Here is a 21,358-nt window from a genome sequence, read left to right as displayed (position 1 = left end):
CTGTTTGTAGTCTGTGTGTGTGAGAATGAGGGGTGTGTATAAAGCCTCCATGGCTGCACACCCTCCAGCAGTTGCTGCTTCTGACTCTTTCTTCTGTCCCTGCTGGACTGGATGTTTATCAATAACTTGCACCACATCCTGAGTCTAACCCCTAGATGTGTATCTGAATGTGCTGATAAGAATATGTGCACGTGGATAAATGGGGGGCAAGCTAAATGAAATCACATTCTGTGGAGTCTTGTGGTAGGTTTTTAGCCAGGGCTTCTAATGGTGTAAGGCTTATTCACACCCATCTTGCTGCCTTTTGTCTTCCATAAGCTTTAGAGCCTGCTGGCTGATCTGAGCAAAACCTGACAGAAGAGGTAGATAACTCTGAGATTTGGAGTCCCTCCAAGATTTGTGGAATTATGGAGCTGAGTGGAAAAAGACCCAAAGCTGAGAGAGGTAACTAGGTGGGATCAACTGGTGTTAGGCATCAGAAAAGGAGGAAAAGCTGATCTGTGGGAAGCAGGGTTGGCTCCTGTGCTGGTACAGCAGCATCTCTCCTAGGCTGCTCTGCCGGATAGAGCTGTAACCTGCACCCCACACTTTTGACAAGTGTGAGAAAATGCATTTCACCAGCACGGGGGGGTGTGAAATCCCTGTAGCACCTTCTACAGAAACACCTGGACTTACCCAGTGTGCCAGGTATGCCTGGAGTGCCCTTGCCCAGTGTGTGCTGAGACCAAGGGGCAGTGCAGTGAAGTCAGAGCAGACCACTGGGCTACCTGTGCTGTTAGCCCCACACAAGTGCTGGGGAGGGAGTGCAGTTACTCACCCAAAAGGGACCAGCAGATGCCCCCTGTGCCCCTCAGCACTGTGCTGAGGAACAAAATGTGTCTGAGTGCTCTGCTTTGAGCAATGGTTGTGCCTTCATCCAAACCCTGCTGGTTATGGAGTTGTGTAGGTGTAGAGAGAGCTCAGACCTGGGTCAGAGCCACCAGCACATGTACAGCACATTTGCAGACTCCTGAGGGATTTCTCTTCCCAAAGCCCAGCTGATCTTCCCTGTGCACCCCAAGGAGTTTGTTCCCAGGAATTAGACATCCATCTATGCCTGAGAGTGTGCCGTAAATCCCAGACAAGCCCTACTCAAGTGCTAACTGGGTCACTTCATGGTCCTGCAGCTCCTTCCTGCAGAGGACATTGGCTGCAGCCATGTGAGAACTCTGCATCTGCAGCATGTGGTGTGAGACAGGGAATAAATCTATTCCCTGCCTCAGCTCTCCGTGGCCCTGCTAAGAAAGGGAGCCAGGGCAGGCTGTCTTTTTGAGGCTTTGACAGGCATCCTCTCACTTCATCTGTGCTGAAGAATTGAGCTCATATAATTGCAGACCACGCTGATCTCTCTCATCACGTGTGAGCAGCTTCGTTGTTGGCTGTCTCTTGAGACAGCCCCTGAAATTCTTTTGAACTCCTCGTTCTCCCTGAAATATCCAGGTTGAGGGGAGAAAGGAAAGAAGCACAGCTGGAAGTGACACCACATGCGTAGCTGTGTTTACAGATTGGATGATTTCTCTCTAGTCTGGCTGGAGGACACACAATTGTAGACACTGATGTGCCATCACACCAGAGAGAAGGTAGTAATTAATCACCATGGCTCACAGAGCAGCAACTTGGGAACTGGCTGTACAGCAAATGCTGGCAGTGCCAGGGGATTGGAGCAGCAGCAGTGGGTGAGAAAACGCCTCAGCACCCCAGGATTGGGGAAACAGGCTTGATGCTTTCCTGGCGAGCAGCAGACAGCCTTGTTCCCCATCTAAATGTGATGTCCTTTTGATCATAACCCTGCAGAAGTCACTGGAAGCATAACTGAGGGTGTCAGAGCTGTTACACAGACCCAGTTACTCTGGAATCAAGCAAATAGCCGGGCAAAACCATGTGAGACAAATCGTTCGTGACATGGCAGAGCTAGATAAGGATCCAACCCAAAGGTCTTGTTGGCAACCCCCTGCAGGCTCTTACTCACCCCTGCTTTTGCTGAGATAAGACATTTGTTTCAGACATTTATATTGTTTCTTTCCTTACTATGTGGTTTATTCTGCAGAGTACAGATTTCCCAGTGCTGTGTCCTTGGCTGACCTCACTTTGCAGTAGATGAGCATCCTGTCATCTTTAGCCACACTGTCCCAGGTCACCAGCCTTCATCCATGGAGCCTGCTCATCCTCATCTCTGTGCTCCCTAGAGAGAGGCAGGTGCCATCAGTTGGATATTAGGAAAAAGTTTTTCACAGAAAGAGTGATAAAGTACTGGAATGATCTGCCCAGGGAGGTGGTGGAGTCACTTGGTGCCATGGTCTAGTTGAGGTGTTAGGGTTGGACTTGATGATCTTGAAGGTCTCTTCTAAGCTGGTGATTCTATGAATTCTGTGAATTCTGTGAATCAGACGTGGTGAGGTCTGGGTGGGCAGAACTACCTATGGGATTTCCTGTGTGGTCTTGGCTCTTTGTGATGCTTCTGCCCAACTGAATCTTCCTGGAGATGTGTGGGTGTTTCAGGTAGTTCAGGGAATTAGAGCTGATGTTGCTGCTAGCTCTGTCTGGCCTCTGAAGGGCTGGGCCACCTGCCAGCCCCCTGGTGACACTCCTGGCCCTGCTGGCCGCCATTTGGCACTGACAGGACTGAGACATCCTGTGTATGTTCTTTCTGCTTCTTCTCAGGAGTAGAACACTGCTATGCACTTTTGGGAAAGGTGCCCAGGCTGAGCGGCCAGACAGGGGTGAATGTTTGTGATAGGAGACTTGGCTTTCACTTCTGAGCAAGTTATTTCATATTCAAGGTTGCTGGAGTGCTGCAACAGCCAAGCAATGTCTGAAAAGATGTATTTTTACTTTGGGACTGGGAGTTTGAAGATGCTGCTCATGACCTCTGTCTGTGTTGTCTTAGATCCCCAAGCCATACCCAGCTGAGGAGAGAGAAGGGCTTGTGCTGAGACCTGCCTGCAGCTCTGCTCTCCAGCTCTGCTCTCCCTTTCCCAGAGGCTGGAGGGACTGCCAGGAGATTCTCATGGCTTTTTGCCCCCTCTGTTCCCCAGCCTTTCCCTCCTGACCCCAGCAGAGCCTCTGCTACCAGGATACCTGGTGTGGAAGCGCTCCAGGGGATGTTTGTGGTCGTGACTTTAGCAATAGCTCATGCAGTTTTGTGGCCTTTTGTATGGCAGGAGCTCTGCCAATGTCCTTGGAGTCAGCTTTATCCCCTGGCTGGGCTGGACAAGCCCAGGAGGCATCAACAGCACTGCAGTGATGTTCACTGAAATGTTTCCTTCTCTGCTGCTATTTCTGAGCTCCCTCAGAAAAAAATGCAAGAAAAGCAGCTCTGATGTATGTGGGGGAGCCTTACTGCCCCCACAGCAGGGGAGCAGCAGTGAAGGCCACATCAGGGCTTTGTGGTCTGTGCTTGGTGATATAGATGTCTCCATTTCTGCAGCTTTGGGTGATGGAGAGGTCACCCTTTCCTCTTGGGCACTTACCCCTCTCCTTGTGCCTCTCTGTCCTCTCTCAGCACTGGCCTGGCATTCACAAGTGCCAGGTCACAGTTCTCTGTGCCATGTGTCACCCAAAGATGTCCCTCCCTTCTTCAGCACCTCTCATCCGGCAAGGAGACTCCATTCTGCTCCCACTTCCCAAAACAAGGTTAAAATCTGGCAGAACCACAGGTTAAAAGAGAAAATTGGAAAAACCACAGGTAGGGACTGGGAAAGGCAGCCCTGGTGTGATGGGGCTGAGGTTGTCAGAGGCAGAGGAGGGTCCCAAGGGTGGAGTTTCTGGCTGGGGCTGTAGAGTGACACCTCTGAAGAAAAGGGCTGCCCCAGGCTCTGTTTCAGCTCAGCTCCAGTGGGCTCATGGAACTTGTTGCAAAGGTCATGGAAACCTCTTTTGTTCCAGAGGCTAAAAGTGGAAGGAAAATTGAATTCCCCCAGTGGGAGGCTGAGAAGGTGAGGAATGAAGCACACAAAGAGCTTCTGTGTGCAGCTGCAAAACTTACCTTCTGCTGCTTATTAATTGCTGTGGCTGGGGGAGCTGGGGGAAGGTATGAGGTGGAGGTTGGTAGTACCAGCTGACTTCTTGTGTTTCCCTTCCCAGAGATGCTGAGTTAGCTGGAAAACACCACCTGTGTTTTTGGGTGTCACCCTGGTGTCAGTTTGGGTTGTGTGATGGAGAAGAGAGCAATGCTGCATTCCCCCTTTTCATGGTGCCTCTGCTCTCAGCACAGGCTGGGACTCCTTCCTGAAGGGTGAGGAGACCCTGGACAAGGGGACCTCAGAAATTCTTGATATGAGGATACATGGAGTTATCTAGGAGGGAGTTAAGGGGCGTTATCAGCTTGCTACCGCCCTTCTTAGGTTGAGATCACAGCTGGAGGCGGGATATTGGAGCACAGAGAAACATCTCCCTCAGGAGCTGACTTGGAGTGGTTAAGGGCTTGTACCCCCGGGTGCAGAAAATCCCGAACCCTTCTATTCTCAGCCACACCGCACAGAAACACCAGTACAGTGGGTTTGTCACCCCTGAGCTCCCCTCGGTCCCCGCACAGCCCTGGAGCTGTGGAGGGGCTCCCCATGCCCTGGCTCATCCCGTTCCTCCGCGCCGGGGCTGTGCATCCTCCCTGACGTCAGCGCAGCATCCCGGAATCCCCTGCACGGAGCCGCAGCCGCTTCGCCCCTGCTCTTCACAGCGCGCATCTCTCGGGAGCCCCCAGCGCCCGGCTGCAGGCACAAACATCATCCTGGATGGCTGCGGGCACAGCATCCCGGCTCTGGGCACAGCATCCCGGCTCTGGGCACACCATCCCTGCTGTGGGCACACCATCCCTGCTCTGGGCACATCCCTGCTCTGGGCACACCATCCCTGTTCTGGGCACACCATCCCTGTTCTGGGCACATCCCTGCTCTGGGCACACCATCCCTGCTCTGGGCACATCCCTGCTCTGGGCACATCCCTGCTCTGGGCACACCATCCCTGTTCTGGGCACACCATCCCTGTTCTGGGCACATCCCTGCTCTGGGCACACCATCCCTGCTCTGGGCACATCCCTGCTCTGGGCACACCATCCCTGTTCTGGGCACACCATCCCTGTTCTGGGCACATCCCTGCTCTGGGCACACCATCCCTGCTCTGGGCACATCCCTGCTCTGGGCACACCATCCCTGTTCTGGGCACACCATCCCTGTTCTGGGCACACCATCCCTGCTGTGGGCACACCATCCCTGCTCTGGGCACATCCCTGCTCTGGGCACACCATCCCTGTTCTGGGCACACCATCCCTGCTGTGGGCACACCATCCCTGCTCTGGGCACAGCATCCCTGCTGTGGGCACAGTCCCCGGGAACCCCCGCTCAGCACAGCCCCGAATCTCCGCAGCTGGCACACAGCCGAGCTGGGCTGTCCCGGTGTGATTCTAGAATAAACTCGATGTGTGCAGGGGAGGTTTAACACTAGCCCCCTGTGCCCCCCGCCCAGGATGACTCGCAGCTCTGCAGCCGGGGAGGGGAGGCAGCGAGGCGGTGGAATTCGTGTTCCTGCTCTGCCGCTGCTCCCGGTGCTTCCAAGGAGCGAGTAAAAATAGCACTCCGTCATTTTGTAAATAATAGCTATCTCCTCCCGGCCCGGGGAGTCACGAACACGCAAAGGGGGGGATTGCAGGAGAAACGGGGGTCCCCTTTGGGACACGGGCTGGAAGATGGGGAGGGCTCGGATGGGGACTCAGGGGAAATGGGAAACCTGAAGCATCTCAGCGACAGCTGCTGCTGCTTTACACCTTGTGCACACAGGGAAGTGCCAGCCCTGCGGGTGCGGGGTGCGGGGGCTGGGTCTGTCCCTCCCCTCGGGCTGCCAGGGGCATTGCGATGTACACCAGCAGCCAGATCTGGGGCAGCACATTCCTGGAGGAGAGGGGTAGCTCTGCGAAAGCAGGCAGGTGTAGGAAGTGCCATGGTAACACCGTGGGAAGGGTTGTTGTGTTTGCCATTTGCATTGCAGATGTGCCCAGCTGTGGGGGATTTCTACAGGTGGGAGCAAGGCAGCATGGCCTGGCAGGCAGAGAGCAGCTCTGTACCCCAGGGGGAAGGGGCAGCCCTGGCTGACCTGCAGCACCTTGTTCTGCTCTCACACTCCAAATTGTTCCTAGAAACATGATTGTGCTGAAGCTCGGGAATTAGCTGAGCCTGTAAATGAGCAGAGCCCCCAGACAAGGGAATCAACCTCAAACAAATGACTTGGGAATATGGCATGCCACTTGGATCTCTAAATTCAGTTCAAATATTGAACCTGAAAATCTATTGCTCTTCCAGTTTCTTGTTGGCTCCAGGCTATTTTTTTGCTTTCCTGGTGCAAAGTGGCTGGAAGGGGCTTGGGCAGCCCACCGAGGGCTCTGTTGGGCAGTGTTGTGCCAGTGTTGAGCCAATCTTTAGGTCAGCCAGACCTGGACTCTGAACCCAGTCCTTGCATTTTTCTTTCCCTGGTTATAAACACGGCTGGCAGCATCCACCTGCCACCCCAGCAGCCTTGAAGGCTCAACTCATGCCGGTAAAAAAATTGAATTACAGGGAAGGATGCTACTAGGAAATGAAAAGTGCCATTTTGTGTTCTGCAGCAGTTCTAGAGAATGTGCCTACCCCCTATACAGCCCTTAATTGTTAAATCTTTGCAGAGAACTAGGCAAGACAGCCAAGCTGCAGTGTGAGCACATCCATGGCTTGAGCAGGAAATAAGAATTTCCCTGCCATGTCTCTAAGAGGCAGGAGTTGATTTTCTCTCAGTTTTCTCTTAAAAAAGCAGACGCAGTTTCATCTCATTCAGGCTCTGAGTGGATCAGTGTGAGGGTAAGGAGAGGGGAGGCTTCTGGGGCAGCTCCTGGTTTCTCTGCAGGTGGAGGTGTCAGTCAGAGCTGGGAGCAGTGCAGATGCTCTTGGGCTGTGGGATCACAGAGGGAGTGAATCTCTGAGGCTGGAGCTTGCTCTGTTCTGCTGGTGTTTTACTTATCTCTGGATTTCCCAGCTCTGCTGAAATCCCTGCCTGCGTAGCAATGATTTAATTTCAGAAATCCCTCCGGATCCCAGCCAAATCCTGCCCTTAGGAGCACATATTAACAGGGAGGGTTCAGTCTGGCTTTTGCCATGAGAGGTGCAGGAAGCTCATTTTTCTCAGTGCTGAGGGACATCACTGAGGCAGCAGTGAAGCCCCAGCTTGTCCCTTCACTGGGTGCTGCATGGCCTTGCCAGGGGGTAAATCTGGAGCCTGGAAATGGGGGATCCTCTTCAGACATGGGTTGTAATTAGTTATTAATATTAATAAGTTATTAATAGATTATTGAAGTTTCCTAATGCCATTATCTTTGATTGGATTTGCCAGTAGATTGAAGGATCAGGAAGAGATCTCTGGAGCTCTGTGACAGCCAGGTTACAGCATGATGAGGACATAAAGGCTCCTTTAAGGACTGCAGGATCATATCAAAAGGTGTCCAAAACTAATTCTGCCTCTTTATCTTCCCTTGTGCTTGGATCCAGCAGAGCACATTGGAAAGCACAGACCATTCTGTGACCCCCTGTCCCTCTGGTGCAGGGAACAGCTCATCCTGCACCTCCCAGGGACTGTCCTCCCTGGCCATGGGTGGCCACAGCTCCTGATCTGCTGTCCATGGCTGCAGAATGAATGCCAGGAAGGGGAGGGAGAGTTTTGTGTTTTCTCCAAGACATAATGAGCTTTCTCTCGCAGCATGGGGTAGCAGAAAGAGCCTCGCATCACTAAATGTTCTCTGCTGTGTTCCTCATCTGGGGACTTGTTTGGAGGGAGACTGAGAATACCCAGAGTGTTTCAGCCTTACAGGAGGGGCTCATTTTGTTTAGACTTCTGGGTGTTTCACAAAGTGTACCGCATACATATTTCTCTTTAACCTTCTTTTTATCGCATCAAGACGAGATCAGGGGTTACTTATATAGCACAATAATATCAGCCACTGGCTGCATCAAAAGCTTCCCAGCCATAATAACTAAAGACATGTATACGTATATTTTAGCCATTAAGGAGAAAACCCTGCCAGAATGCATTATCTTATTTTGAGATGTAAAACTTTGAAGCACAAACCTAAGCTTCATAGTATTGCAGTATAACTCTCAGGGGACAGAAGGATTTCCATAACTAAATTAAACAATGGGCCATCCAGGCCACTTGCAAGGCTGCTGCAATGGCCAAAATTGGGTGCATAAAACATGAACTCTGCTTTGCAGCTTTAAATTGGTTCTTTCATTAGGAGAGCAGCTCTGAGCCAGCTAATGTCACACAACAGCAAGATCTCTCCCTAAAGTGGGGAGGATTTATGGGAACTGAGTGCTGAACTCAAGGCAGCTCATCCGTCATGTTTTGAGCACAACCCAGTGGGCAGAGCATAGGACTGTAAATCTGGGAAATCGCTGTGCCTTGATTTCCCTGCAAAGTGGGGTGGCAGCAGAGGTGTCAATTAGGAAACACGCCAAAATCCGAGGAAGTCAGGAAGGAGAGCTCTGTGTGCTGGTGGCTGTGTTCAGCACTCCATGGTATCTGAAGGCATGTGGTTAAAATTGCCCCTGGTTGTAGCAGCTGGGCAGGCAGTGGGGCTCTGTGGCTTTGCAGGGGCAGTGGAGCTGCTGCTCAGCATCCATGAGGGAATCTCAGCCCAGGATGCAGGGACAGCACGTGACGTGGGGGAGCAGCAGCTTTGTGAGAGTGAGGCACTTAGGAGAACAGCAAGCACGATGGCAGTAAAAGGCAATCAGAATATTGATTCTTTTTACATACAGATAAGCCTGGAGCTGTAACAAACCCAGGGTTCCCTAAAACCGCTGGAACATTGCTAGGCTGTTTATGTGGCTGCGAGACACAAAGAGATTTCAGCTTAAAAAGGACTTTCAAAGCATCAGGGCTTACCTCTGTACTGAAAGCATGCGGATCTGCACCAGGGTATGGATCATGCAGCCACACAGATTCTGTAAATATGCATTGTCTGGCCGTGTGGGACAGATTTGTCCTCGGTGTAAGCGTGGGAAGCAGCAGGGCTGCACTGGAGATGAATGTGCCCAATTACCAGTGATAAAATCAGCTGTTGTTTGGGGCACAGAGCACAGTGCTGAGGGTTCAGCAGAGCAGGAATAAACACCATATAACAAACCTCAAACCCTTGCCTGCGCAAGGAAATTCAGCTCTCTAATTGCTTTCTTTTCCCTTTTTTTTTTCCTTTTTGTCCCAGACAGTGTAACTGAAGTCAAGACAGACATTTACGTGACGAGTTTCGGCCCTGTCTCGGACACAGACATGGTAGGTCATCTCACGGGGAGGGGGCTTCTCCTCAGCTGCTGTGGGTGTGTCCCACCCTCATCCCAGGACAATATGGGCAAAAGCGGGATTTTCCTAAGCAACAAGAGCTGGTATCTCAGTTCCAACTTGTTTCCCAGGTGTGCTTGAGCTTTTGGAAAGCAGTTGATAACTGGAGGAACAAAGCTGCTCCTTGGGAAGAGGGGAGGATGCCAGAACCTGGTCTGGTTTGGTGGCAGTGTCAGAGAGAATGGTTCACCATCAAACCATCCTTAGTGCCTGCACCGGGAGGCAAAAGAGAAAACAAAAAAAGCATGGACTGATTGCACTATCTGGACATGTTCAGGGAAAATTATTAATGAAAAGGCCTGAGGTCTGAATTTAGGCTTGTATTCCCACAACAGTTTGTCTTCTAATTAAAACAGGACTGTGGAGCATAATTAATAGTGAGGTTTCTCAACAGCATTTCTTGCAGCTGGTATTCCACACGCACCCAGAGAAGGGTTGGCAGTGGGTGGTTACTCCAGAGTTCCAGGATTTCATGTGAGGACAGTTGTGCATTCAGGGCTGAGCCCCTGCTGCATGTGCAGCCCCTGAGGTGAGCTGGTGACAGCCCAGGCCAGAGGTGGGCAGCCCATGCCACGGAGGGAGCCTGGTTTTGGGGAGGGAGCAGCCTGTCACTGGCTAGGCCAGCCTGGAGCAGTGTCCTGTGGCTCTCACAGCCCCTCCAGAGCTGCAAGGGTTGAATTTTCTGGGCTGGCATGGCCTGAACATCTCTTCAGCTGTCCCACAGCAATCCTGTGCTGGCAAACAGAGGAGCTGGGGGAGAATAAAATCTCTGTGTTCCATGGAGTTGCTCACTCCATCACTCAAACCCGTGTGCTTTGGGAAGGCCACTCCCTCCAGGGCAAGAAGTTAAGTTGATGTCAGTGTAATCAAGATTATGAACCTCATCTGAGTTCTCCCTCTGTCTCTTCTGCTTTCCTACCACAGCAGAGACCCATAATATATTCAGCAATCGTAGCCCTTGGGGAGTATCTGATAATTACTTCCAAGGTGGAGCATATTTGATTAAGGGAGTGTGTATAATGAACTGTGAAGAAAAAAAATATGAGGTATTGAAAAGAGGAAGGTATTCTCTGCAATGTGATTTGACAAAATGAATTTAAAATTAGGAAGACAGTTAAAGAATAATAAACGATTTCCCCTCCGCGTGCTTTCGTTCCGTGTATTTTACAAATGCATAGCGAATTGAGCGTTTAGCTCTGCTGCTAAAAGTGAGGGAGAGAAACCCCATCTCCTTGGGCAGCGTGGGGAGAGCCTGCTCTGGGGCTTCCTTTCATCTCAGGAGTGGGAAGTCCCTCCTTCCCTGCTGGCATCTCCCTGGTGCTGCGCTCCCACCCCTCCCACAGCCGCTCCCGTGCGCTCCTGGCGCATCCCAGCACCTGGAATCACAGTGATGGGGGAGAGGCAGGTAAAGCTGCTGTGGGGAGAGGGGCAGAGCAGCTGCTTATGAAGCAGGAGGAGGATGTGGAGACCTTCCCACTGAGGTGCTCCAAAGGACTCCTAATCTCTCTTTTTGGTTTGGAGAGCAGAGCCTGATCGGAGCTGCCGCGCGCCCCAGTCTTTGGGACTGAGTTCTTGCAACTTTGCCTCAGTCCCCGGGGAATTATACAAAGGAAAACAAAATTGAAGGGGATTTTTTTGTTTCGTGGATGGACTCTGAGGACAGAGTCAGTCTTGATGTTTTCAGTCACTTCTGTAGGCGGAGAAGAGAATAACACAGAACTAAGTGTGCTCCTTAGAAAGGGTGAGTTGGGAATAATGCTTTTATGGAAAGAAGCACAGTAAAGAGTGGAAGATTCTGAACATGATTTCTCTTTTCTTCAGGAACGACTCTAAGCATTAAAGAAGATAAGCAGGACCTTGGAAGTCATTAAAATGTTTTGCTTCTTTGTCTGGCACTTTTTAAATAGGAACAGGGAATGAGAGAGCTCTTCTCCCGATAAGGACTTTTCCCAAACCTCCTGGGACTGCACACAGGCTCATTTCTCTGGGTTTATCCCAAGAAATAATGAATTAGAGATCACTTCAATGAAGGGGCAAAATACCTTGTACAGAGCCCATGAGAACACAGAATTTCTCTTTCCTTGCCCAGCCAAGATCCAGAAGGTTCATATTTGAGCAGGGGTGTCTCCATGGCCAGGGAGCAGGGATGGATTTGTTTGCTGAGATGCTTCCATTCAGCTGCCATCTGCTGCAAAACCTGTAGGAATTTCTCTGTCCTATAGGAAAGTGATGCACAGCAGTTTTCAAGCGCTGCTGAGAAGTGCTGCAGGAAAGAAATCACTCACAATGATAAGTTTAGTTGGTCCTGCAGCCTCCAGGAATGCATAAATAAAGACTACGAGTCTGCAGCAGGAGGGGGAAGGCAGAACCGTTGGGACAGACAGGTTTTCCAAAGACCTCTCTGTCTCTGAAATGGTTTCTGAATCTGCATTCTCTGAGTGAGGAGCTGGCCTTGGCTGCAGGGTTTCAGAGAGGAGACTTGTAACTGCCCCAGCTGGAATATGGCCTAGGAAATGGGTCTCTGCACTGGCAGAAAGAAGGGGAAAAAAAGATAAAAGGCAAATAAAATGAGAAAGAGAAGACAAAAGAAAGTCACAGGATCTTGTAATGCCTGTGAAGTCTTCAAGTCATGATTTTCTAAAGGTGGCCTGGGGAGCAAAATGACATAAAGACAATGTCATGCAAGTCAAGTTTATTTTCTTTTTTCTTTCTTTTCTTTTTTTTTTTTTTTTTTTTTTTAATGAGCAGGGATATAATTCCATCTCCAGGATCTTTATTTTTGCCTTCTAAAACACCTGTGTAGCTGCACATAATGTCCTTCCTCCCCTGAAACATCTGGATAGAGGTGGTGCTGCAGCAGGGCTACCCCAGCTGTGGCCACTGCAGGCTGTGCTGCAGCTCCTCTGCAGTGCTCAGAAACACTGACACGCACATTTTGACATCATGGGTAAGTCATTATCCAAAATGTGCTGAATCCCATCTAGCCTGCACTGCTGTTACTCCCTGCTTCTTGTTGCACCACTCTTCGTGCCACCAAGGTGTGCCAAAACCCAGTTTGCTCTCTGACTGAAGACACCACCTCTTGAGCTGAGTAAAACACGAACTGATTTTTCTCTCCTCTCTCCCCAAAGGAATACACCATCGATGTCTTTTTCCGGCAATCCTGGAGAGATGAAAGGCTGAAGTTTGATGGTCCCATGAAAATCCTTCCCCTGAACAACCTGCTGGCCAGTAAGATCTGGACTCCTGACACTTTTTTCCACAACGGGAAGAAATCTGTTGCCCACAACATGACCACCCCCAACAAGCTGCTGCGCCTGGTGGACAATGGCACCCTCCTGTACACCATGAGGTGAGCCTGGGTCTCCTCCCAGGGAATCCCTGCACACACAGGGACCTCAGGCTGCATCACACCAGGGTTTATGCAGCCTTCCACTAACTCTTGTCAGTAGATTTGAGTCCTACCCTGCTGCTTTCCTTGCTCTCCTTGTTTCTTACCTATGCACCATCACTGATCCTCAGCCTGGCACATTTTTACAGGTAGATTTTCCCTCATCATTCACACTGATTTTTTTGCTTTTATGTGCTGAGGTAGAAGTGTTGAGATCTATAGTCTGTGAGGTTGATGTGCCACCTGGTTTAATTTGGTATGGGAACATTCTCTGGGAGAATTTGTTATTGTCCAGCAGCTTGAGAACAGATCTAAATTTGTTCAGCATGTTAGAGCAGAACCATTTCACACATCTAATGAGACCAAGCTTCTTGTGACAACAATGGGGTTGTTTTTTCCCACTTTGTGAAATTAAAAAAAAATCCAGATCTGTGTGATCGATGCACATCATTAGGGAAAAAACCCAACAAACAGCTAATTAAAAACTGTGATTTGGAGAAGCCAGGGTTGCAGGAGCCATAGGTTGTAAATGAAACATCAAGCTGCTGATAAATGTACAAGAAAGGTATTGAGTTGGCTTTGGCAAGGTGTAAATCTTTGTTTTAAAAAATTATTTTCTCTGTCTCCATCTCCAAGCCAATCCTACCTAATAAAAGGCTTCATTGTGGATTCTGTGTGCTGAGATGCTGCACTTTCACCTCTGTTTATGAGGACCAGGCAGAATTTCATCTCTTCATAGTTAAACTGGCTGGGAATCTACATGGTGTCAGCAAGTTTTACAACCTACATTGATAAACAATGCCTTAGTTTTGTGCAGCAGTTCTCAAATATGAGCTAATCCTGCCAGTGCCCTGGGGGTTTAGGTCTCCACACATCAATGATCTCACATTAAGGCAGATGGGGTAAATGAAGGGAAAAGCCCAACTTGACTTAAGGGCTCTGTTCTGCTCCCTGCTCTCTGACCTACAAGTAGACAACTCACACTCCCTGCACTTTGTACCATTGTCTGACTGTAAAGTATTACAGGAGCTGCTGGCAAAAGACAGGAAAAAAAAAAAAGACTCAATTTCAGAGCTTTTAAATCATTTCACTATTTCTTTATTCAGCAAACAGCCATTAGCTTCAGCAAGTTTTGTGTGACTAAGAAAGTATTGGATTTATTTTTCCATTCAGGGCTGGGCAGGTGCCAGGATGGCAGCAGCATCATGAGACTCTTGGGAATGAGCTTCTGGAAGAAAAGAGTCTTGGGATTTTTAAAAATAAACTCAAACCATCCGTCAATTCAGCTGTCTGCTGAAGAATTGGGGAGTAAAGGACAGGTGCTCCTGTCCCCTTAAATACATCCCTAAGGCTTTGTCAGAGGTGAAGAACCCACTCAGAGGCTGAGGGCTGGATATGAGACCTTTTGTCATGTTTTGAAGTGCACAGAACCAGGAGCTCTTGTGCACAGAGATCTTTTCTTTACCCAGGTGGGGCTCTGGGCAGCACGTCCTGGAGCTGCTCCTGTGGTTAGAGCTGACCAGATGACCACAGCGTGCTGGGACAAGGCAGGACTCCTCTGGGACTGCAGTTAAACACATCCAGGATGGGGTGTCTGTCCTGGAACATCTGATAATTCCCTTTCTTCCTCCTGGTGCTGCTCAGGACCAGGGTCTCTTTGGAGTGAGGTGTCAGAAAGGAAGGTGCAAGGGCACAGACTGCAGGGCCAGGACCATGCCTCAGGCTCAGCCACCAAATCCTACCTGGCTTTGCCATTCCAAGGCACTCCCACTCAATTCCCCTGTCAAACGATGATGCTTGCTAACTGCTTTGGAACCTCCTCCCAGGGAAGGGCTGGAGGGAGTCTCTTGTTTTCTGTCCAAGTGATGCATTTGCTGTCCTCCCCCATGCCCAGGGACGTGCATGTGTGTCCTTCTTAAAGGAAGGAGCAGGACCTTGAAGCCAAACTTACACAGCTGACATGCAGCAAAGTGCAAATACTAAAGGGGTGCCCTGCTGGCTGAGAGAGAGTTTGGGACTCCACCAGATTTCCAGAGGCCTGGCAGCACTGCCCAGGTGATCCCTTGCTGGCTCAGTCTAGATTGATACCTGGCCATGCAGTTTGACTCCTGAGAATATCCTGCTGCTGTCCCTTGTACCAGCCAATATCCTTGAGGGATCAGCTCTTCTGATGTGCAATTAGAGGCACATCTCTTGTTATTTATCCTGCTGGGAAAGCCAACTTCTCTTAGTCAGGGCTTACAGTTATAGATGAACTTGCTCTGGTGGAACAGCAAGTCTGACACATGCATCCAGCAAAATTACACCTGTGTGACAATATTTATAGTTCCTGGAGAGAGCCTCTTTATCACTGACCTGAGCTCCCAGGAGCTGCACAGCAGCTGTAGCCAAGCATCCAGAGGTTTCCTACAGCCATGGCACATTCTCCTGATGGAGCAGTGCAGTGTCACAGTGCACACCCCTGAGCACTGACAGGCCTGGGCTCCTGGGCCACAAAACAACCTTTGTGGCTGCTGCACTGAACTGCATTTCTCTGCTCCCCAGGATTACTGCTCCCTCTGCATCCTCCCTGCTCCTCCACCTGCCTCAGAGGGCATGGGGAGGGCAGTTTTATGACACAGCCCTGCCTCTGCAGCCTCTTTTTGTGGAGCTCCTACATAATCCAAGTGTTTCACAAAAGCCCAGCTATGGACTCTGAGCTCTGGTGTCAGACCTGAGTGCAACAACCTGGGAATTGTGCATGGATTACATAAGGAGGAGACAAAAGTAGCCAGCCATGTCTGGATGTGCTCTGGCTCAGATTGTGTGGGGCACATAGATAATGTTCTGGTTCTTCCCAGCCTTGAAGCATATAAAAATAGTGAAAGTTTAATGCTGCACTGAAGGGATTCAGCTTTGTGAATCAAGGCTTTAAAAAGCTCTTCTGCTCTTAACAGGCCTGTCAGAATGGCGTGTTGAGGCTTTGTGGTTATTGTCAGAGTGGTTCCCAGACAATGTGTGCTCAAGTTCTGCACTTGGAGGATGTTTTCTTTACCTGCCAGGCTGACACAATCACTGCATGCCCAAAGACTGCCTCAGGAGCCTGTGCTGCTGAACACAATGTGCAATACTTGGGAGGAGGGTCTGTGAACCATCAAGTGAGGCAGAGCAGGAGGGAAAGCCGAGCCCAGCCCAGACCTACATGGGCTGTGGAATGCCAGAACAGGTTCTCTCCCTGGTGTGCCACACTCAGGTGTCTGGGCTCCCCACGCTGCCTTTTGAAATCAGAGCTTTGCAGTGTCTCCCTCAGCAAAGGCTTTGGGTGTCTTTACTGGATTTTTTATTCCCCAGGCAAGTTGTGGTGGCTCCACGATGGAGGTGCAGCCCCTCTGCAGGAGCAGCAGCCCAGCACCAGCTCTCCTGGGCTGTATGGCTGGCAGCTGTTTGCCTGTGTCCCACACCAGGGCTGATCCCAGAAAACATCACAGATGGATCCAAGCAGAGCAGAGCTTGGCTGGCTGATAAAAACACAAGCAGGCAATGAGATGAGATTTGCTCCAACTTTTCCCTGAAGGAGCAGATCCAAAGACAAAAATGATTTGTTTTCCAGGCTTGGCTTGTACAGGCAGAGTTTTTTAAGGAAACTGTCCCAGGAGGGAGAAATCTTCAGAGAACACCTTATCTCACTGCATTTCTGCCATCATGGGCTGAAATCTCCAGGGGCTGGGGGAGGATGGAAAGTGCAATCAGTGCTTCCAGATCCAGCACGAGGATCCTAGAAGCAATTTGGCTTTCAAGCTCAAACCCTGGCAATTAAAACCTAACCTAGATTCTCCCACAGCCTGAACCGTAAACACCGCTCGTCCTGACTGTGGTTGTTAATGAACCTGCTGGAGAAGAAATCAGGACAAAACTCCAGCAGCATCCCTGGCATAAACAAAGCCAGCCCTGCCGTGCAGGGTGCTGTCATGTTTTTGTAGCACTCACACACCGAGGGATTATTACATTTGCGTCCCAGAAATTGGGCTGAGATCCTGGCTCATCCTGCAGCTGCACGCAGGTAACGACAGGGGCTCTAATGACACATCAAAGGCTTTGCTAAGCTCCTGGTAACCATGAGAACACAGCTGAAGAGGTTTGTTATCCCCTCAGCCCTGGCAGAGCTATGTTGAGCCTGATTCACCATTCTTGCCATTGTGTTGGTGCAGTTCAAAGGACTTTCCATTACTTTAAAAGAGGAAAAAGACACAGTTTCTGTCCTGGGTGTTCCACTTTCAGTGCCATTGTGCCAGCAAAGTGGAGAGAAAACATGAGGAGTTTGGGGTTTGGCTTCAAGACAGTTCTGCCTAAGTTACTGCAGGTGCCTGGGACAGATGAGCCAACGGCTAAAACTGCTGGCTGATGTGATTTCTGGCAGCTTGGCTATTTTTTACGTGCTCTTTAGGCTTTCTAAGGACATTTCAGGGCTCCTGGAGGTGAATAGCCCATCAGAGCAATGGAGCAAAACGCTCTCTGGCCATCAGCTCCCTTGTACAGGATAAGGGACAGAGATGAGAATTTCTGCAATAAACACTTTAATCCAAATGCTGCAGAGGCTGTGGTAATTGTCTGGGAAAGGAGAGACATTCCTTGTGGCTTGACATTTTGATGTTTCATGTGTTACCTGTGAACCTGCTGACATGTGGCTAGCTGAAGCTGCTGAATCAGACTCATCTTGCTGGACTGATGTGACTTCTCCTTTTTTTATTTAATTTTGGAAGACTTTAAAGCTCCTTCAGTTGTAGGCAGAAGTGGCAGATTAGGTTGCTTTTTCAGTGGTTTGTTGATGGATTTATTGTTTTATTGCTTGCTGGCTCAGCTAATAAAACAGGCTTTAGATTTAAAATGCAACTGCTGCATTCCCAAACATAGAGGGAGTCATCCAGCATCCATAAAAAGTTGTCTCCTTCCCTTAACAACACTTGCTCTAGTTGGCTATGGCCTGGAGAGGACAGGAGGGTTTGGCCAAGGTCAGTCTCTGCTGCTGTCCTGGTCCCCTCTGAGGCTCTTCTGGCTGCTCTAAATGGCACAAACCCACCAGACCCACAGTCTGCAGTCCTTGGGGTCCTTCAGCCTTTTTCAGAGTGGCTGATGGTCACAGCTAGCACTTGCAGACAATAGAGTGGATGGAAAAGACTTTTCTGGGTTTTTTGGGGTGAGTTCAGGATGCATTAGAAGGAAGGCAGTGGTCAGAGATGAGATCCTTTGGAAAAGCCAACTTTGGGAACTCCCAGCTAAGAGCCTTTTGAAATAATACAGCAGTGAGTGAAGCAGATAAAAAAGCAGGAAGGTAAAAAGGAAAATTCTGGTGTGGGCTGCTGAGGGAGACAGGGAAATGCCTCGACATTTTCCTGACACAAGTGACAGTGACAAAATGAGAAGCAAAAAGTCCTTTGCAGTTGGGAAAGACACAGAAAGAATCGAAGACTAAGATCTGTGAGAATAAGCTTGACAAGCTTGCCTGCCATGAGCTCCCCAGGTGGATTTTGAGCTGGCTGAAGAGAACATCACAAAAAAAACAGAACAGGAAGAGCAAGGCAGTCAAGTCTCCACCAAGCTGCCAGGTTTTTATACCTGCTTCTTGAAATCCATATTGGAAAAGTGAGGCACGAGAGCAAATGAGCAATTTGTTCATGGTGGCCTTTGAGTGTCCAGGAGAAAATAACTTCAGCACTGTGCTCGTAGGCTTGTCAAAACCACAATCAGTCTTCAGTGAGTCTTGACTGAAGTCTAAAGGTCAGGTTTTCTTCTCATTCATGTAAAACAGGTGCATTCCATGCAGTGAGGAAGGAGAAACCATCAAGTCAGGGAGAGTGTTTTGTCTCCAAGGAGTTGCTTTGGGCACACAGTGGTCCTTGGCTTGGCTGAGAAAGCCAGGCTGGAGCCAGACGTGAAGCAGGACAGACATTATCCCCTCTTTGCCAGGTTCTCACAGGACACTTTCCATGGGCATGCATTCAGAAAGGACTGGCACACTCACTGCAGGCCAGGCCCTTGCTCTCTGGGGCACTGAATTGCCAGATATTCCCAAAGACTTGGACAACTGGGGGTTCATGCCCTGTTCTGAGCACTGCAGGGGCTCCAGAGAGCTTGGGCAACTCAGCTCTGCCCCACCAAAGTTATGGCAACTCTCCTCCTCTGCTTCTTGATTTAACTCCTGTGCTCTCTCTCGTGGGGCTGCCAGCCTTCTAAACCCTCTGGGGGCTGCAGCTGAGGCTGGGTGTGGGTCTGAAAGCCCAGGGTTCCTTTGCTCCCCTGGCAGAGCAGAACTCACAGCTGATGGGGAGGTTCCAGAGCAGCAGCTGGGCAGGGTTTGCTGCCTTGGGCCCTGTGTGGTGTCCCCTCTCACAGCACCAGCTGCCACATGCAGCCACTGTCACTGCAGCTGTGCTACCCCTGCCACCTCACAGCCATTCTGCCTTGTTTCCTCCATGGGGAATTTGTGAAGGGTTTGTTTTCGTCCACTGAATTTTATCATGCCAAATTTTAAAAACAGTCTTCTCATCTTCTTCTTTTTCTTTTTTTGGTAGAATCATTTAAGGTTTGTCTGCCTGAAACAAATAACCTTTTTTTAAAAATTTTATTCCTTTTTTTTCTTTAATTTTTATTCTTTGCTTTTAGCAAACAAAACCCAAACCCTTTATTTTTTCAGGGTTTATTTTGCCTTTGACTTAAGCCTCAGTATTTTCTGTGAAGAATAACTTAGCTGAACATTTTTCTAGCCAAAGGAAAATATCTCAATAGAAGCTTCTTGACCTTTTTGCACAAGCCACCTTTAGTCTGTGCACCTGCCCTTTGCATCCACATGTTGCTCCTGCCGTGGTTTGTTTGCTGTTTTGCTGAGCCATCAGAAGTGAGTCCTTTTTTTTTCTCCAAAATAGTTCCTTCAGAGGAGATTGTTTAAGACATCTCCTGGGAAGTTGTCTCTCCTGGCTCCCTCTCCCTGGCTGCATGCTTTGCAGTGTTCCAGGAAAGAACACGACTCCCTTTTTTAGAGCCCTTTATCATGGATCCTTTTATGCCTGGCCCCACATTTGGCAGCACACTGCTTTTATGGCTGTGCCTCCTCACAAAGCTGCTTCCTGACAAGGTATCCTACGGGGATTTGGGGGATTTGGAAAGCACAGGCTGTCCTGCACACCCCCAGGCAGCCCCAGGATGTTCCAGTTCTTCTCCTGCCTGCAGCATCCTCTGCCTGCAGTGCTGCCATGCAGGGAGGAGCCAGGGCAGGTGGATGAGATGTCCCACGTGGACAGGGGGTGCTGTGTCCTGTTGGCTTCATGGGTCTGAACCTGGAACAAGCTGTCATCCCCATTCCCTGGCAGCCCCTGAAGCTATCCCCTCTGCTTTCCATGAGGTGTGCCCTGGCCCAGGAGATGTTCACAGCACATGAGCAAACAGGAGCCCTGGGCTCTGGCAGATTTCCCATTGCACTGAGTGCATGAAGATGAACTGAGTCAAGGGTTGAGTTTGCACTCTGGACAAGGCTGCCAGGTGTGTGTCCTGTCCTCTCCACAGCTGGGGACAGGACCCTCTGCCCAGAGACCTGAGGCTGGTGAGCACCTTTGGCACTGCTGCTGCTGCAGGAGGCTGTGGCAGGAGTGCCAGGCCTGTCCCTGAGCTGTCCCTGAGCTGTCCCTGAGCTGTCCCTGAGCTGTCCCTGTGCTTTGTCCTGCAGGCTGACCATCCACGCCGAGTGCCCCATGCACCTGGAGGACTTCCCAATGGACGTGCACGCCTGCCCCCTGAAATTTGGGAGCTGTGAGTACCCCCAGCAGCCTCTGTGAGGAGGTGCTGCAGAGCTGGCTGATGTCACACACTATTTTAGTGACAGTAATACTCATTTTTGCTAAGGGTAATGTGACCAAATTTTTTTTCTGGTGTCTCATACATGCAATTCCTACATCACTGATCAAGCTGTGCTCAATTCAGGCTTACAGGATGGGTTAGGCAGCCATGATTTTGTTGTAAATTTATTTAGAAAGTAGCCAGGTGGTCTCTTCCCCCAGGTAACAAGTGACAGGATGAGAGGAAACAGCCTCAAGTTAGGCCAAGGGACATTTAGATTGGATATTAGGAAAAATTTCTTCACTGTAAGGGTGGTCAAGCATTGGAACAGGCAGCTCAGGGGAGTGGTGGAATCACCTCAAAGTGTTCAAAAACGTGTACTTTGGGCACTTGGGGACATGGGCTTGGCAGTGCTGGGTTAGTGGTTGGACTTGATCATCTCAGAGGTCTTTTCTAACATTAATGATTCTATGATTATAAATCTGAGTTGTGCTTTTCCTTCATCACAAAGGGATGCTGGGGAGACAGATTTGGGACAGCTGCTGGGTGTCCCATCCTGCCAGCCTGTGGAGAGCCTGAAATACCTGAATGGTTCCTCTGGCTCCATGCTGCCATGGAGCTTACAAACCCCCTGCCCCACTGTCAGGCAGGCTGCTCTCAAGGGAAAGGCTTGGAAACTCTGGGAATCTCAGCCCCAAGGGTCCTGGTTTAGGGAAGATTTGCAGGCTCCCAGACTTGCAGCTGCTCAGCTGCTTGGGCTCACCATGG

At 49.9% G+C, this 21,358-nt stretch overlaps 1 protein-coding gene across 1 annotated transcript in view; it reads left to right on the top strand.

Moving 5' to 3' along the window:
• The window catches only part of GABRA3 (gamma-aminobutyric acid type A receptor subunit alpha3), a 73,712-nt gene that overhangs the window by 29,671 nt on the left and 22,683 nt on the right, over window positions 1–21,358 (top strand). Inside the window, exons 4-6 of the mRNA XM_033072341.2 lie at window positions 9,260–9,327; window positions 12,525–12,745; window positions 20,481–20,563. Coding sequence (XP_032928232.1) covers window positions 9,260–9,327; window positions 12,525–12,745; window positions 20,481–20,563 — 372 coding nt within the window. The remainder of the gene's footprint in view (window positions 1–9,259; window positions 9,328–12,524; window positions 12,746–20,480; window positions 20,564–21,358) is intronic.

The sequence above is a fragment of the Catharus ustulatus genome, chromosome 14 (assembly GCF_009819885.2).
Source record: "Catharus ustulatus isolate bCatUst1 chromosome 14, bCatUst1.pri.v2, whole genome shotgun sequence".
Lineage (NCBI taxonomy): Eukaryota > Metazoa > Chordata > Aves > Passeriformes > Turdidae > Catharus > Catharus ustulatus.
Note: the sequence above shows the minus strand (reverse complement) of the source record. Positions and strands in the feature narration are given on the sequence as shown.